The 17,729-nt window shown below is 44.0% G+C and overlaps 1 protein-coding gene across 3 annotated transcripts in view; it reads left to right on the top strand.

Moving 5' to 3' along the window:
• TANGO2 (transport and golgi organization 2 homolog) overlaps positions 1 to 17,729 on the top strand; it is a 161,441-nt gene that overhangs the window by 57,788 nt on the left and 85,924 nt on the right. For 2 of the 3 annotated variants that reach the window (XM_043979205.1, XM_043979204.1), the window contains exon 2: positions 7,513 to 7,604. The exons of the other annotated variant lie outside the window; for it this stretch is intronic. In XM_043979205.1, the coding sequence (XP_043835140.1) occupies positions 7,549 to 7,604 (56 nt within the window). In that variant the 5' untranslated portion in view covers positions 7,513 to 7,548. The remainder of the gene's footprint in view (positions 1 to 7,512; positions 7,605 to 17,729) is intronic. 3 annotated transcript variants of the gene reach the window in all.

Genomic DNA, 17,729 nt, shown 5'->3' with positions numbered 1-17,729 from the left:
AGGGGTGGTTTCATCTGCAAATCTGGTAGAAAGATCCCATGGTCCTTAAGGCACAGTGGCAAAGCAGATGGTGTTGCCTCTTCTTCAGTGTTATTTCCAGTGATAAAATCGTTCCAGTTTCTGGTTCTGAGCACAGCCAAGGTCTTTGGTGGCAAGAACACCCTGCTCTGGACCTTTAGCAGTGGTTGCCAGGCTGTATCTCCATGGAGATTGTTTCCCAGGACAATGGCTGAGGGCAACAAGGCTGTTGGGTTGAAGGTCTCGGGCTGTCTCCATCCAGGTGTGAGGGGAGATGATGGTCAAGGGGATGTTGGTGCTTTGTTGCCTCTCGTCCCTCCTCAGGGTTCCCGGCTGCTTCAGCTAGTCTGGCTTTCCTGTCCTGTGAGGGGCAGTTGGTTGGCATCTGTTGGTCTTGGCTAGCCTCTTCATACAGTGGCCTGACTGGGATGGACGGGATCCACGACTGGCAGGCCGGGAAGTTGTTGTAGGGCTCCCGTGCCTATCTTGGCAGGTTCAGTCTCCCCGACAAGTAAAAGTCCTGCGTCAGCTGCACTGACTAGGCAGGTTTCAACTCCTCAGTTCTTCTATTTTGTTTATGAATGATGATGGAGAGAGCTCCTCTCCACTCCTCCTCCCCACATACACACACATAAGCTTTTCTCACCGCACAGTAACAAGTGGTCAGTTGTTCAGTCGTGTTCAACTCTCTGTGAACTTTCTATTTGGAGTTTTCTTGGCAAAGATACTGGAGGGGTTGGCCATTTCCTTCTCCAGGCTCATTTTACAGATGAGGAAACTGAGGCAAATGGGGTGAAGTGACTTGCCCAGGGACACACAGCTAGGAAGTGTCTGAGGCTGGATTGGAACTCAGGAAAACTCCGTGCTCTATCCACTCCACCTCCTAGTCCTTATGAATGGTGATGGAGAGAGCTCCCCCGTACTCTATCTGACCCACCTCACACACACCCGTAAGCTTAACTCACCACACCGTAGCAGGTGTTCAGTATTGTGCCATTTTCAGTATCATGGATAGGGGGTAAAGTCCCCAACCCTTCAGTTTTGCTGACGGCCCCAGAGTGCAGAGTAGATGCTATGTCTGATCTTTTTTCTCTTTAATGCGATTGTGCCTGTTTACACCCATAGTGACACTCAGCTCTTGTGCTTTCATCAGAATCATTCCAAATGCCTTTAAGCAGAATGTGGCCTTTTCTGGAGCACAGGGCTCAAGCGCTGTTCTCTGTGGAAAGAGCTGGCTCAGCTCACGGGATTGAATCGTCCCTCCATAGTTCCAAAGCCGTCACAGCCGGCTCTGGGATGTCAGAAGGTTCTGGAAGTGCCGTCACTGGCTCTGTGACCACAGGAAGCTCTGGCAGACCCATCTGATTCTTTGAATGTGAATGAATGAAAGAGGATCGAGTAAGAGTTCACTATGTGCTAGGCCCCAAGCTGGGTGCTGGGAATGCCAGTATAAAAGAGCAAGTCAGTCTCTGTCCTCAGGGAGCTTATAGTCACCTAAGGAAAGCCAGTGCCTAGAAGGAAAAGGTAAGCAAGGAGAGAGGGCATAGGAGTGTTTGGGTCTGGGGTGTTACTGAGATGGTCATTGGGGTCATAGTAAAATTTATTGGCACACACTTTCCAGTCCTGCCAGAGCAGTGGAAGGGGTGGGCGGTGTAGCAAGGAGGGAGCGTTCTTGTACCGTGGCAGGAAGAAAGGTGGTTGGAGTGCATGGAGCAGGTCTAGAGGCACCTAGAGATGGCCTCCATATGCCTTCAGTCAGAAGTATAGGGTCCCCGGGAGGAGGAAGGTCGAATACCGCAACTAAATAGCAAGCTGGCCCAAGTGCCTGGACATCCTGGGGTGATCCAGAACTTTGGGAGTGGGTTCTCATGTTTACTCCCAAGTCTCCTTGGCTCTCATGAATAAAACTTTAGCTTAAATCACTGAAGGGCATGTCAACTGTTCAGGGCTCCCCTGGATTTGTCTTTTTGAGTGGTCACATTTCCCAGAAACACTAGAGCCAGAGTATGCAGGAGGCCCCAGATGTGTCCAGGACGAAGCTTCCCCTGAGCTGACACAAGGTGTTGCACCCAAAGCTGGATTCCCTGCGTGTCCTTGGGAGGCAGGACAGGCGGCAGCCAGTCTGTGCCAGGCTGGGATAACGCTTGTGCCGATGGGCAGACCCTCTTCCTAGGGAAAAGAATGAGGCTTTTGCCATCACCTTGCTCCTCCCCAGGGGGAGTGGTCTTGTCCTTTTCCCCACCTTTGCTGCAGTGTCCTCCTTCCCATGTCACGCCCCTTCTTGGTATCCCCTCCTCCCTTTGTCCTGCTGTTACTCCTCTGTAAAAACTGGGAGCCCACTGGGTTCCCCGTGCATGTTCATTTCTCTTGTAATAAATGTGGTTTTCACACACGTCTCCTGGCTCTGTGATTGCCTTTTGACATGATTCATCAACTGAGAGGCCTCTTGGTCCCTCCCCTCCAAGGAGGGAAGCCCTTGGAAGCAGAAGCAGGCTAGGACATTGGTGGGAAGGCTCTGCTTTGGAACTTCACCTCAGTTTTAAGATTTGACCCAATAGTCAGATTTTTAATCATCCTATAGATTTCCTTCATCTGCTTCCCCTAGTCACTTTGTCAATTTCAGTTAATAATAAATAAATAATAATAAGTTATAGCTTCTTCCCAAGGGAATTTTAAGAAAAGGTGGTATCTTTAAAAACAAAAACAATTCATCATTTCCAACACGGCAATTGACTATTTTGGTTCAGGCAGCCGATCAGTCACCAAATATTTATTAAGTGACTTATTCCTGTGTTTCAGGCACCATGCTAGGAACTGGGGGATACAATTGCAATAAATCAAACAGTCGCTACTAGCAAGGACCTTAACGTTCTAATGAAGGACATATGTAAGCATATGCAGAATAAGTAGAAGGCAAATAAATACAGGGTCCTTTAAGGGAGGCAGTGGAGTGGGGTGGGGCAGGAATGGCTTCACAGAGAAGGTGCTGTTTGAGCTGGGAAGTGGAGGCGAGGAGGAGACTGCGTTCCGATCAGAGCAGACAAACAGTGGAGGGGGCCATGCCCTGTCTGAGGGACCGAGCGAAGGCCCATTTGACTGGATCAAATGTACAGTGAGGCCAGAAAGATAGGGAAGGTGCAGCCAGATTAGGAAAGACTCTAGAAGCTACATAGAGGAGTTTGGATTTGATTCTAGAGGCAATAGAGAGCCCCCTAAGGAGGCCATTTCTGAGGCTTTTGCAGTAGTCAAGGTGAGACGATGAGGGCTGGAGCTAAGCTAGCATCTCTGTGATTAGAGGGAAGGGTTTGATGCAAGAAATGTTGTAGAGAGAGAAATGACATGTGACTGTGTGGGGTGGGGGAGAGTGAGGAGCCAGGCACGTCAAGGCTACAAAGCCAGGAGCCTGGAAAAATGGGACTGCCAATAGGAGAACTAGGAAAGTATGGAAAGAAGAGAGTCTGGGGAGAAAGAGAATGGGCTCTCTTTGGGGCATGGTAAGTTTGAGATGCCTCTGAGACTTCCAGTGTGAAATAGGCAGTTGGTGGTGTGAGATTGGAACCCATTGGAGTCTGAGACTAGGAGTCATTAGCATAGAAATGATTGTTAAATCCATTGGAACTGGAGAGAGACAGACAGACAGAGACAGAGAGACACAGAGAGAGAGAGAGAGAGAGAGAGAGAGAGAGAGAAACAGAGAGGGACAGACAGACAAGAGGCAGAGACAGACAGAGTAGGAGACCTGTGACAAAGGCCTGGGTAACACCCACAATTAGGAGATCTAGGCAATGAACCAGCAAAGGAGACTGAAGAGGAACAATCGTATGGGTCAGAGAATCAGAGTGGAGAAGTGTCATAAAATCCCACAAAAAATAAAGTAGCTGGAGAAAGCACCGGCCCTGGATTCAGGAGGACCTGAGTTCAAATGTGGACTCAGACACTGACAACACTTACTAGCTGTATGACCTTGGGCAAGTCACTTAACCCTCATTGCCCCTCCAAAAAAGAAAAAGAAGATAAGCCAGAAGGAGAAAGTGGTCAGTCAACAGTGACACTTGCCACAGAAAGGTCAAGAAAGATGAGGTTTGGAAAAGCCCCAGCAAATTTGGCAAGATCATTGGTGACTTTGGAGAGAGCAATTTCAGGGTAATAATGATGAGGTTGGAAGCCACGTTGCAAAGGACCACAGAGTAAATAAAAGGAAAGTGTGAAGATAGCAAGTTTGGACAGATTTTTTTTTCTAGGATATTTGGAGAAATGTCAGATGGTAGCTTGAGGAAATGGCATGACCAAGTGATGTAGGTAGCAGGGAAGGACCCAGTAGATGAGGAGAGGTTAAAGATGAGAAACAGCGAGCGCTCTCCTCTGCTAGAGGAGAGGTGCACATGGAGGGTGGTTGGCCTTGTCAAGGAGAAGGGCTACCTCATTGTCCATGCCAAGGAACGTTAGAGAGAATGCAGGGCTAGTGTCAAGGGTTTTGGAGCTGAGGAGAATGGGAGAAGAGGGTACACACATTGAATGGCCTGTTTTCCCCATCTCCCATTTGTTCACCTGCAGCCTTAGAAGACGACTGTCTGGCATTAATGTCTCGGAGAAAGTTGGCTTTCTGTGGCCCTGACAGCCGGCTCCCTGTAATGCTGATCCGTGGCTTGACAGAGCAAGTAGCTAGTGGCAGGCTGTTCATTTGAAATCTGTATAAATGCGGTGCTTGCATCTCTGGTTTTGATGTTAGGAGCAAAATAGTGTTAAATGTGGTGGAAAATGTCTGCATTCTCTTGGAACTCAAATGCAGAAAATCCTGAAAGGCTCATTTAGGTTCTAAAATAAGCCGTGGATCAGAACACTGAGAACAGGAGGCGCTTCCTGCGCTTGTGTAACTGCATGGAGAAGGAAGGATCAAACTCTCTTGGGACACATTCCACACCACAGATGTGCCTGTCGCTCTCAGCCTGTCCATTCATCTGTTGTTTTGGGCTTTGCCATCAAGAGTGGCAGATACCGATGCCAAGACAGGCGGCTGTTGGATCAGAACAGTGCTGGGTGTTCCCTCGGCTCTCAAGGTTCTGGACATCTTCAAGGGAAAGTTGGGCGGTCGGTCTGGGGGGATATTTATTGGAGGCAGGGATTGCTGCTTTCGACAGGCCAATGCCCTCCTGCCTCTGCGATTCTCAAGGCAGGCACCTGCTGCAGAAGCTGAAGTGTTGACTTCAGGAAGCCCATCACCTGTCAGGAACCTGTGGAGTAAGAGGACCAGAGCTTGGCATGGATCGGAGTGGTTGGAGGCCATAAAACTAGACGGCCAGACGTGCCTTCTCCTTGTGGCTGCCGGGCCCTGAGGCAGCCCCTGTGACTTGGGGGCAGGCGGGCAGCCTTAGAACTTGTTGGGTAAGGTCCTTTTACCACCATTGGGTGAGGCCAGCACTGCTGAGGGCACATCCAGCTTGCTGCACGCTGCCCCTCTCAAATCAGCTGGCTCTAAAGCATCATCAGCCACAGCCCGGGCACCTTCCTATAGGTTCTGTCAGACCTGCTCTAAGGGCCCTGTTGAGTTCAAGGATTCTGAGGAAAGAAAGTGCACACACAACTTGGGGTTACTAGGCAACCAGTTTTATTGCAACAGTGGATTATGTGTTTGGGGTGGGCTTTAGATGCCTGGCATCCAAAGGCTGGGGTGTCTAGCAGCTCCCCTAGAGACAGATGGAGATGTAGAAAGCCCGGGTCACTCACTGGCCACTTGTAGCCCACCCTGCTGGCTGGACTCTGAGAGCCCTCCCCCTCATCGATAGCCCCATCTTGGGGGCCAATAAGGTGAATGCCATTCAGAAGCTTTGGATGGGACAGTAGCAGCAGAGCCTTCATATCCTTGACTGGGGGCTTTGATCGCTCTCCTATCTCCTCAAGATATCCCAGGATGACTGTGGGTCAGATATCTTGGAGGAGGCGGGCCTTAGCAGAAACTTATCTCTGAGAAGAGGCTGCAAGGTGGTAGGATCCACCCAAGATGAATTGTGGGCCGGAGAGGATGAAATACACTGCTTCATAAGATGATCATCACTTCTCTGACTGCTAATTATTAACTCGCTTCAGATCCCAGTACAAAAGGAGTAACACTCTGTTAGGGCATTCATCCTCGCTTGATAGGTGTGTTAAAATGAATATTGGCTAACAAGAGGCATTAGTAAACTTAGTCATTAGGACTCTCTCTGCTTGTAATTCTGTGAAAGATTAATTGGCTTTTAGCTAAGAACTCCTACCTGAAGAAGACAATTAAAACAGTGAATGACTAGATCCTTCTACAAATGAAGGACTGTGATTCACACATATTTAAGCAAGGAGTTTTCTTCCTGACAGGCAATAAAAACCCTAATAAACAGAGAAAGCAAAACAAAAGGTTGGATTGAGCAGTTGGTCCCTGTATACAAGGCCCAAGATCAGTTCTTAGCTGTGACATTTTATATATGGCAGATGGAGAAAGAGAGAGAGGAGATGGAAAGACAGGAGAGAGAGACAGAGAGAATGAGTGTGTACGGGGCTGATACCAGCTCCCTCCTACCTTTCTAGTCTTCTCACACCTTCCTGCCCAAAATGTACTCTTCCATCCTGTGACTGTGACCTCCATAAACAAGACGTTCTATCTCTCCCTCTCTCAACATTCTCTGTGGCTATCCCCCATGCCTGGAATGCTCTTCCTCCTCTGCTCTGACTGTTGACTTCCCTGGCTTTCTTGTTGTTGTTGTTGTTGTTTGTCAGTCATTTTTCAGTCATGTCCAATTCTTCATGATCCCATTGGGGGTTTTCTTGGCAGAGATGCTGGAGTGGTTTGCCATTTCCTTCTCCAGCTCATTTGACAGACAAGGAAACTGAGTCAAACAGGGTTAAATGACTTGCCCAGGATCACACAACTAGTAAATGTCTGAAGCCAGATTTGAACTCAGGTCCTCCTGATGCCAGGTCTGGTGCTCTAATCTACTGTGGCTCTACCTAGCTGCCTGCTAGGCCTCAGGTAAACACTCAGACTGCTATGGTAGAGAGCGGTTCTTAATGGGTAAGTTTTCTGCACCAATGAAATCTCAGATCCAGCCCCAAAAACAAGTGTGTATTTTTCATGTATGTAGATCGAAAGCTGGATGGGGCTTTAGAGACTATCATGTTTCCTTTGGTGGAATATAAGCTCTTTGAGGGCAGGGGCTACTGCCATTTTTGTATCCCTGCTAGCACAGAGGAGGCACTTGGTAACATGTCAGTTCAATCGAATCAAATCGTGCCTGGCATCTTAGAGCCCCACATCCTCAGGCCCAGTGACATTTAGTAGGACCGCTCATTTGTTGAACTGCTCCTCACTGCAGTGAGTGCAGAAAGAATAACTGCAGGCCAGAGGTGTACTTGGAGATATGCTTGGTGCCAGGCACATAGTAGGGGCTTTCCTGAATGCTTATTGACCTGACTTGGTTTGTGGGTCCCTGGTTGACAGAGCCCTTTTTGTTCCTCTGCCCACAGACTGAATCGGCCGTGTTTGCAGGAAGCAGCTACCTGATGTGTATCATCTTCTTTAAGTTTGATCCTCGCCCCGTTTCCAAAAATGCATACAGGTAACCCCTGGTTGGGCTCTGTGCTCTTTTCTCTGCTAATCTCTTTGTCCCCCCTCTCCCCATCATTTGATGGTAAACTGACTTTGTACCTGTCAATCTGACTGATAGATGTCTCCTTAGAAGTCAGAGATAGGGGCAGCTAGGTGGCACAGTGGATAAGCACCGGCCCTGGAGTCAGGAGGACCTGAGTTCAAATCCTGCCTCAGACACTTAACACTTACTAGCTGTGTGACCCTGGGCAAGTCACTTAACCCCAACTACCTCACTAAAAAAAAGAAAAAAAAGAAGAAGTCAGAGCTGCAGAGGACCAGTAAAGACCATCCAGTTTAATCTCCTTTTACAGAGAGCTTGAGTAGGGATATACCCCCTGTCACACAGTGGTCACTGACAGAGTTTCTGCTTCTTGCTCCCTGCGTGACTTCTCAGCTGAGACCCGAGTTTCCTCATCTGTAAGAAGAAGAACTTGAAACAGGTGATCTTGGAGGGTTGTCCTAATGTACTCCTAGAGTTCAAACCAGTGTCAGATGGGAGGTGGAGTAAGTAGATCAAATCGCATCATTCAAAGTGCTTGGAGCTCTTCTTAAGAAAAGTAATTATCAGTAATAAAAATAGTGATAACCAGTATGATTACATACTTTCTTTCCCCTTATTTGAGCTTCACAACAACCCAGGGTGATAGTTACTATAAAGATTATTAGCCCCATCCTCAGAATGGCTAAAAGACTTCCCTGTGGTCACATAGTACCTAAGTATCAGAGACCTTATTTTAATGCTTAGGAGGTGAGTTTTCACAAGACTTTTTCTATGAGGTTATGTGAGCCTGGTGTTCCAACTCATATTGGTGGTAAAGGTTTGTTAGTGATATTTTGTTTTCATAGGTTACCGAGGTTTTGTGATGTGTAACATCGTGGGCATTAGAGAAATACATTATAATAATCTATTCATGGGGGCAGCTAGGTGGCGCAGTGGATAAAGCACTGGCCCTGGATTCAGGAGGACCTGAGTTCAAATCCGACCTCAGACACTTGACACTTACTAGCTGTGTGACCCTGGGCAAGTCACTTAACCCTCATTGCCCTGCAAACCCCCCCCCCCCAAAAAAAAAATCTCTTCATGAAAACAATTTCCTGGAGACACGGCTCTTGGTGCTTTATGAATTCTCAGCTTCGTTGGTGTGAATATTCCATCTACCCATGCAGTGACACTGAGAATTCTCTAAAGCCTCATCCAGGCAGATTATTATCCAAGTTTTCCTAGAAAATCTCCAAAGAAGGAGAAGACAGAGGTCTCTTTGCTGACACTGGGGGCAGGACTCTGTTGCATTGCCCATACTTAGATCTGGGTCACAGTCCTAAGTCTCAGTCCCAGGGCAAGGAGGAGTACTAGCACACCACAGCTGCAGGGAAGCAGGGACCCTGGTCACAGTTCTGGATTGAAGAGTGCTTGTGGTCACTCATAGACCAAAGCACAGGCTAGAAAAGAGGTAAACATACCTCTTCTTAGATCATACCACCTTGGAAGAATAAAAAACTTAGAGGTCTCCACATTTATCTCTAAAAACAGTTATACAAAAAAACCTGAAGCTTGGGACAGTGATCCCTCCATTCTGGAAGCAGAGCCCCACTTTAGCACAGAGTTAAAAGTCAAGAAACAAGCTAGAAAGCGAGCAAACAGCAGAAAAAGACCCTGACTATAGAAAATTACTATAGTCACAGGGAATAACAAAATACAAACTCAGAAGACAACAAAGTCAAAACTGATACATCCAAAGCCTCAAAGAAAAATATGAATTGGTCTCAGGCCATGGAAGAGCTCAAAAAGTATTTGAAACATCAAGGAAGAGAGGTGGAAGAAAAATTGGGAAGAGAAATGAGAGTGATGCAAGAAAATCATGAAAAAAGTCAATAGCTTGATAAAGGAGGCAGGAACACACACACACACACACACACACACACACACACACACACACACACACACACCACATGAAGAAATCACCTTAAAAACAGAAGAGGCCAAATGGTCAAAGAGGCACAAAAATCCAGTGAAGAGAGTCTTTAAAAAGCAGAACTGACCAAATGAAAAAAGAGGTACAAAGATTCACTGAAGAAAATCTCCATAGGATAATAGCTAACATTTACATATCACCTGCCAAGTACTTTGCAACTATCTCATTTGATCCTCAGGAGAACCCCAAGAGGTAGGGGCTCTTATCTTCATTTTACAGATGAGGAAACTGAGGCAAACAGAGGTTAAGTAACTTGCAACGGTCACACGGTGAGTGTCAGAATTTAAAACTAGGTCAGCCTGCCTCTAGGCCCAGCTCTCTTTCCACTGAGCCACAGAGCTCTTGTTCTTTTAGTGTCTTGGAGGAAGTGGCATACTTAAAGGTAGCCATCTGGGTGTTGGGGCTTTCATTCTCCCTACAGAACTGGCCCACCTCCTTTTCCAACATACCCTTGGTGTCCTCCGATATGTCATTTGCTCCTCCTGTTACATGCAGATGATTTGTTAGGAAGGTAACACTGTCTACTTTCACCTCTCCTGCATCTTCCCATTAACCTTGAAAGCTCAAATAACTCAAATTCTTCTAAATTCATCAAGTTGTTTGATTTACAGCCATATAAATGTATGTGGTTATAAGCAGAATTTTCGTGTTTAAAAGCAGGGCTTTTTGTTTAATAAAGTTGTAGATGTAATTGAGAAATAATTAATGAAATAAATGATAATATATTTGAAGAAAAAAGATAAGGACTTTTGTTTCTGTCAGTACTTCGGGATCCTAGTTCGGGGTGCCATGTGATTTCTCAAGTGTGATCCGAGTGTAGTTTCTCCTCAACTCAGGACCTGCCTCATTGTCCATCGGTTATATTTCTCCAAGCATTGTACCTCCCTGCTATGTCCTCTGGGGCTCACCTGACCTCTGAACCCTGTGAATGTGCAGATCACTCCTTCTATCAGCACAGCTGCACTCATGGTTAAACTCTCCTCTGCATGGGGGTGCCATGGTCCTCATCATTCACACTCGATTGTTTTGGCCCCCTAAGTGAAAGAATTTCTAGAAGAAACTGGAGAAGCTTCAAGAGGGAACCCTTTGTTGGGATTCTGTAGGAACATTTTCCATGATGCTGGTGATAAGAAGATTATGTGAACATAGAGCTCGCTTCTTGGCATAGTAGTTTTAATATGAACAAAAAGGTAAACTGAGTCAGATTTTCATGCAAGAGAACGTTTATTAGCAAGGACATGCTACCTGTCAATAAACGGTCAATGGCTTTCCACCATTTGTGCCAAAGACCCCAAGCAGACAGAAAGTTCCTTTTTATAGGGGTTGTTTTTGTTTTTGTTTTTTTTAGTGAGGCAGTTGGGGTGAAGTGACTTGCCCGGGGTCACACAGCTAGTAAGTGTTAAGTGTCTGAGGCCAGATTTGAACTCAGGTCCTCCTGACTCCAGGGCCGGTGCTTTATCCACTGCGCCATCTAGCTGCCCCTCTTTTTATAGGTTTTTGTGGGGGTAAAAAACAAAAAACAGAACAGGGTAGGTGATATCATGGGACTGAGTACAAAATGATGGGTTACAGCGCCGAGGTACAGGGAACAACATGATGGGTTGGAAATTTGGTAACGGGGGCTGACAACAACCCCCCTTCTCTTATGAGACTAAGAAGTGCTCGTTGTTAGGTCCAGGCATGAGATGGCAGCCCAGGCTCTTGGACAGCAGACCGGACATCCTCAAAGGGCAGCTTAGTGCTATAAAGGGCTCCTGGGGCACCCTTATACCTGCACTGGGAGCAGGAATGGCGGCCATCTGGCAGCTCATTCCCAAATCCTAGGGTGGAGGGATTGGTTGTGAGGGAGCAGGGGCCCCTCCTGTGTAAGGGTCAGGAACTTACAGAGCTCAGACCAGGAAAGCAATAAATAGATCTCCCCCTGGATCATACCACTTTGGAAGCACTGAAGACTTAAAAGGCTCCCAGACTGAGCTATGAAAACAGCAGGACATAAAAAGACAAACTCAAGCCAAACATCCCCCTCATTAGTGAGCAGAGCACAACACTAATATAAAGTCAAGGGTCAAGAAGTAAGCTAGAAAAATGAGCAAAGAGAAAAGGAACTAACCACAAAGATCTACTGTGGTGATAGGGAATCTTAAGACACAAACTCAGAAGAAGATAATATAACTTGAAAAGTTTACAAGCAAAACCTCAAAGAAAAATGCACATTAGACACAAGGCCAATAACAATTCCTAGAATAGCTAAAGAAAGATTTTTAAAAGAGCAAAGAAAAATTTTAAGAATTAAATTAGAGTGGTAGAGAAAAATGGAAAAAGAAATGAGAGCTATGCAAGCGAGTTATAAAAAAAGAATTAGAAGGGCACCTAGGTGGCACAGGGGATAAACCACTGGCCCTGGATTCAGGAGGACCTGAGTTGAAATCCAGCCTCAGATACTTGACACTTACTACACTTACTAGTTGTGTGACCCTGGGCAAGTCACTTAACCCTCGTTGCCCCACAGAGAGAGAGAGAGAGAATGTGAGAGAATGAGAGAATTAATAGTTTGGTAAAAGATGTACAAAATATTGAAGAAAATAATGGCTTAAAATAAGAATTGGCTGAAGGAAGCTCATAACTTTATGAGACATCAATAAAAAACCAATAAAACAAAATGAAAATACCTAAAAAAGAAGAAGAAATTGAAGAAGAATCTCATAGCAAAAACTGACCTAGAAAATAGATCAAGGAGAAGCAATTTAAGAGTCATTGGACAACCTGAAAATCATGAATTAAAAAAAGAGCCTAGAAATCATATTGCAAGAAATTATAAAAGAAAACCACCCAGATCACCTTAGAATCAGAGGACAAAGTAGAAATTGAAAGAATCCACTAGTCACCTTCTGAAAGAAACCCCCAAATGAAAACTCCCAAGAATATTATAGCCAAAATCTGGAGCTCCTAGGTCAAGGAGAAAATCCTGTAAGCAGCCAAAAAGAAAGAATTCAAGCACCCTGGTAGAGGAATGGAGGGCTTGTAAATTAATGGTTCAGAAGGCAAGGCATCTAGCATTACAACCAAGAATAACTTACCCAGTAAAAATGCATATTTAATTAAATAGAGGACTTTCAAGCATTCCTGATACTAGGTGACAGTGTGGATAGAGTACTGGGCCTAGAGTCAAGAAGACCTGAGGCCTCAGACACTTTCAATTCAATTCAATAAGCATTTAAGTGCCTTCTATGTTCTAGACATTGTTCTGAGTGCTTACTAGCTATGTGACCCTGGACAAGTCACTTCACCACTATTTACCTCAGTTTCTTCATCTGTAAAATGAGGATAGCAATAACATTTACCTCCCAGGGTTGTTGTGAGGATCAAATGATATTGTAAAGTGTTTAGCACAGTGACTGGCACATAGTAAGCCCCACAAAAAGGTAAACATGAATGAGAAATCATAAGTGATTAAACAAGGTTAAACTCTTTACATTCTTATATGAGAAGATGTAACCCCCTCAGAACTTTATCAGCAGGGGTCTTGGAATGACAGAGAGCCTAGGTATGATTCTGTTATGTTGGGGTAATCTCAAAAGAAGAATGGAAAGGTAAGAAAGAGGGATGCATTGGGAGAAGAGTGAAAGGAGAGGAATAATGAGGAAAAATCTCTCACAGAAATGGGGCATGCAAGGAAAAATTTATACAACATAGGGGAGAATGGGGAGAGCTGGGGAAACCTGAACCTCATTCTCATATGAATTGGTTCAAGGAGGAAAGAATACATATAAATACCCAGGAGGGGATAGAAATTCATCTTAATCCATAAGAAAGTAAGAGGGAAAAAGAAAAAGAACAGTAGAGAGAAGAGGGATTAAGTAGACTAAGGGAGGCAATGGTCAGAAGCACCACACTCTTGAGGAGAGGACAGAGTAAAAAGAGAAAGATAAGAGAATAAGATGGTGGGAAACACACAGTTAGCAATAATTATTGTAAATGTGAACAGAATGAACTCATCCATAAAATGAAAGAGGATAGCAGAATAGATTAGAAAGGAGAATCCACCAATATGTTGTTTACAAGAAACACACTTGAAACACAAAGGTATACATAGAATTAAAATAAGAGGCTAGAGAAGAATTTATTTTGCTTCAGCTGAAGTAAAAAAAAGGCAAGGGTGGCAATGGTGATTTTAGACAAAACAAAAGCAAAAATAGACCTAATTAAAAAGAGAGAAACAGGGAAACTACATTTTGCTAAAAGGTACCATATTAGTACTGAATATATATGCACCAAATGGCATAGCATACAAATTCCTGAAAGAAAAGTTAAATGAATTACAGGAAGAAATAGACAGTAAAATTATAATAGTGGGGGGCTTCAATTTACCCCTTCTTAGAACTAGATCAATCTAACCATAAAATAAATAAGAAATTAAGGAGATCAATAGGATTTTAGAAAAGTTACATATGATAGAGCTTGAGAACATCGAATGGAAATAGAAAGAAGTATGTATGGTTCCCCCAAATTAGCCATGTATCCCAGCATAAAAATCTCACTAACAAATGCAGAAAAGTAGAATATTTTCCCCAACCATAATGCAATAAAAATTATATTCGATAAAGGGCCTTTGAGACATAGATTAAGAATCAGTTGGAGGGCAGCTAGATGGCGCAGTGGTTAAAGCACCGGCCCTGGATTCAGGAGTACCTGAGTTCAAATCCGGCCTCAGACACTTGACACTTACTAGCTGTGTGACCGTGGGCAAGTCACTTAACCCCCATTGCCTAAAAAAAAAAAAAAAAAATCCCAATTTATTGGGGCAGCTAGGTGGCGCAGTGGATAGAGCACCGGCCCTGGAGTCAGGAGTACCTGAGTTCAAATCCGGCCTCAGACACTTAACACTTACTAGCTGTGTGACCCTGGGCAAGTCACTTAACCCCAATTGCCTCACTAAAAAAAAAAAAAAAAAGAATCAGTTGGAAACGAAAGACCTAATCTTAAAGAATGAGTGGGTCAAAGGACAAATCATAGGAACAATAATCTCATGAAAGAGAATGACAATGAAATAGCCTACCAAAATTTGTGGGACACTTCCAGAGCAGTACTTGGAAAACATTTACATCACTAAATGCTTACTTCAATAAGAGAAAGAGCAGATCAATGAGTTGGGCCTCTTAAAAAAAAAACACCTATAAAAGCAATAAATTAAAACCCCTCACTTAAACACCAATGTAGAAATCCTGCAAATCAAAGGAAAGATGAAAAATGAAAGTAAATCATTGAACTAGTAAGTAAAACTAAGAGCTGGGTTTGGGGGTTTTTGAGGGTTTTTTTAGAGCTGGGTTTTTTAAACAGTAAAATAGATAAACCATCAACTGATTTGATTTTTAAGAAGAAAGAAAACCAAATTAGTGACATCAGAAATTAAAAGGATAAATTCACAACCATTGAAAATGAAATAAAAGCAATGATTAAAAGCTATCTTGCCCAACTGTATGCCAATAAAACTGACAAGCTAAATAAATATAAATAAAATTTTAAAGTCTTTATATAAACAAAACCAATGCAGCTCAACTTAGAGGAAAAGCAAGAAACTAAGAAAAATGTTCACAATTACTAATAGAGAACTCCAAATTAAATTAATTCTATGGGATCATCTCATACCCATCCGATTGGCTAAGGTGATAGAAAAGGAAAATGACAAATACTAAAGGGGATATGGGAAAACAGACACTGTTAGTGGAGCCGTGTACTAGTCCAACCATGCTGGGAAATGATTTGGAAATATACCCCCCAAAACCTATTAAACTATGAGTACCCTCTGATCCAGCAGTTCAATTAGTTCTCTACCTAAAGGAGACCAAAGAAAGAGGAAAGGAGTCTGTGTTTACAAAAATATTTCTAGGAGCTCTTTTTGTGGTGGTAAAGAATTGAAAACTGAGAGGATGCCCATCAATTGGGAAATGACTGAACAAGTTGTGGTATATGAATATGATGCAATACTGTTGTGCTATAAGAAATGATAAGGGAATGGCTTCAGAAAAACCTGGAAAGACCGATATAATCTGATGCAAAGTGAAGTGGGAAGAACCAGGAGGACAGTTTATGTAATAACAATATTGTAAAGATACAATCAACTGTGAAAGATTTAGTAACTAGATCAGTGCAAAGACCCACCACAATTCCCAAGGACTCCAGATGAAACATGTGATCCACCTCCAGATAGAGAGCTGATGGGCTCAGAGTACAGATTGAAACATTTTTCCCTTTTTCTTTTTTTTCTTGCTTCCCCCGACCCTGAAAAATGACTAATACATAAATTTGTTTTGCATGACTTCATATTTGTAATGGATTTTATATTTCTTGCTTTCTCAATGGGGAGGAATGGGGAGAGGAAGAGAATTTGAAACTGAAAATAAAAAGAAATTGATTTTTAAAGAATACAGAAAATAAGAGAGGATCTGGAAACCTTGTTTGAAACCCATAATTCCAAATAAATCCAAATGAGATCATAAAAAACCCCACAGAAATGAAATGAAGTCTGAAACTGCTTTTGATGGTCTCCTGTTGCTTGGACATTGAACAGTGAATAGTCTGGAAATAATTGGAATAGCTTCTGCAGAAGGGTCCAGACACACAGTGGTGAGCCAGAAAAATGATACACACAATGACTACAACATCAAGAGAAGGAACAACCAAAAATGAATGTGGTGAAATTAGAAAGAATAATCTTGATTCCAAGAAAGGAATATTAGACAGTTCCTCCCCTCCTGTGCAGGGGCGGGGTGGGGGGGCGGCCTGGAGAAGGACCCCACAAACTAGGGGTTAAGACTTCCCATATTCCCATCTGGCCTCCTAGAATCATCCTCTCTAACTGCATCATCCCACATGACTGCAGCAGCTGGCTACTGAAACTTTAGACAGACTGGCTGCAGGGCAGGAAGGCAGATTCACAGCTCCATAGAGAGCCCCCCAAATAATCCAATGCTATACCATGCCTAATAAGAACTTCTTGATCACCCTATGCAGAGGAGAAAGGGACTTCGAGGAACCAGAACTTGTGTTTGTTCCCCTTTGCCACATGTGCTCTCCAAACTTGAGCCCACTTCCCCTTGTGTAATTTAAGATTCTAAATGTGGGTTCTAATCTGTTCCCCCAGTTTTGGGGGAAACTGACTAAAATCACTGATAAAATGAGTTTAGGTTTTTAAGGGTTTATTGAAAGATAGAAAGAGAAAGATTGAGAACAGAATTCCAACAGCCTGGCATTCCTATCTTTCCTCAAATTTCCTGTAAAGTCCTCTGCCGCCACCACCACCAAGTCAGGAACCCAAAAAAAAGCGAAAGAGCTCTCTGCGCAGGCTCCCTCTCCTCCTTCCTGTCTCCTCCCAGAAAATAGGAGGCCCCTCAAATTGATTGGCTGGTATCCTTGATAGACAGCACCCATCAGCAAACGTCATTTCCTGACGCCAAGGAGAAACCACATGGCCTTGCCCTTTGAGGCATTTTCCTCATGGTGGAGCTTTCCCACAGCAAGTCTCCAGTAGGTGTCGTCATTCCAATCATTACACCCTCAGACTCTGTATTCTGGTAAAAGAGAGCGATGTTTTGTGTCACTGTTCTTTCTATTGTACCACCTTATGGTAAATGCCCCTGTCTAAAAAACAATATATTCTTGTTGACAAAATGACAGTTCATGATGGTGATGGGAAGCGCACCCGGTGGGGGCTTATAAGGTGACCATGCTCTGGGGACCTGACTTAGGCGAGCGAGTGCCACTAAGGGGTTGGGATGGCCACCCCAGAGCATGTGCTGCACATTTCCCATCTTTGTGCGGCTCATTTTTTGGACCCGAGCATAAAGCTTGTCATCTACCCCTATGAATGTCTTCTTACTAGATTCGGTTCATTGTTCTGGCTTGTTAAGGTCTTTGCATTCTGCCATCCATCCTTCACAGCTTCATGTCATTTATGGATGTGACAAGCATCCAAGCTTTCATCATGATGAAAAATGCTGAATGTTACATTTCCTTCTTTCCTAGAGTCATGTTGCAAAGATTTCAGAATAACTTGGACATTTATGACACAGAGATCATCATTTTCATCATTAGCATTTGCTATAGCTTGTCACCATTCCATT

The sequence above is a fragment of the Dromiciops gliroides genome, chromosome 1, assembly GCF_019393635.1.
Source record: "Dromiciops gliroides isolate mDroGli1 chromosome 1, mDroGli1.pri, whole genome shotgun sequence".
NCBI lineage: Eukaryota > Metazoa > Chordata > Mammalia > Microbiotheria > Microbiotheriidae > Dromiciops > Dromiciops gliroides.
Note: the sequence above shows the minus strand (reverse complement) of the source record. Positions and strands in the feature narration are given on the sequence as shown.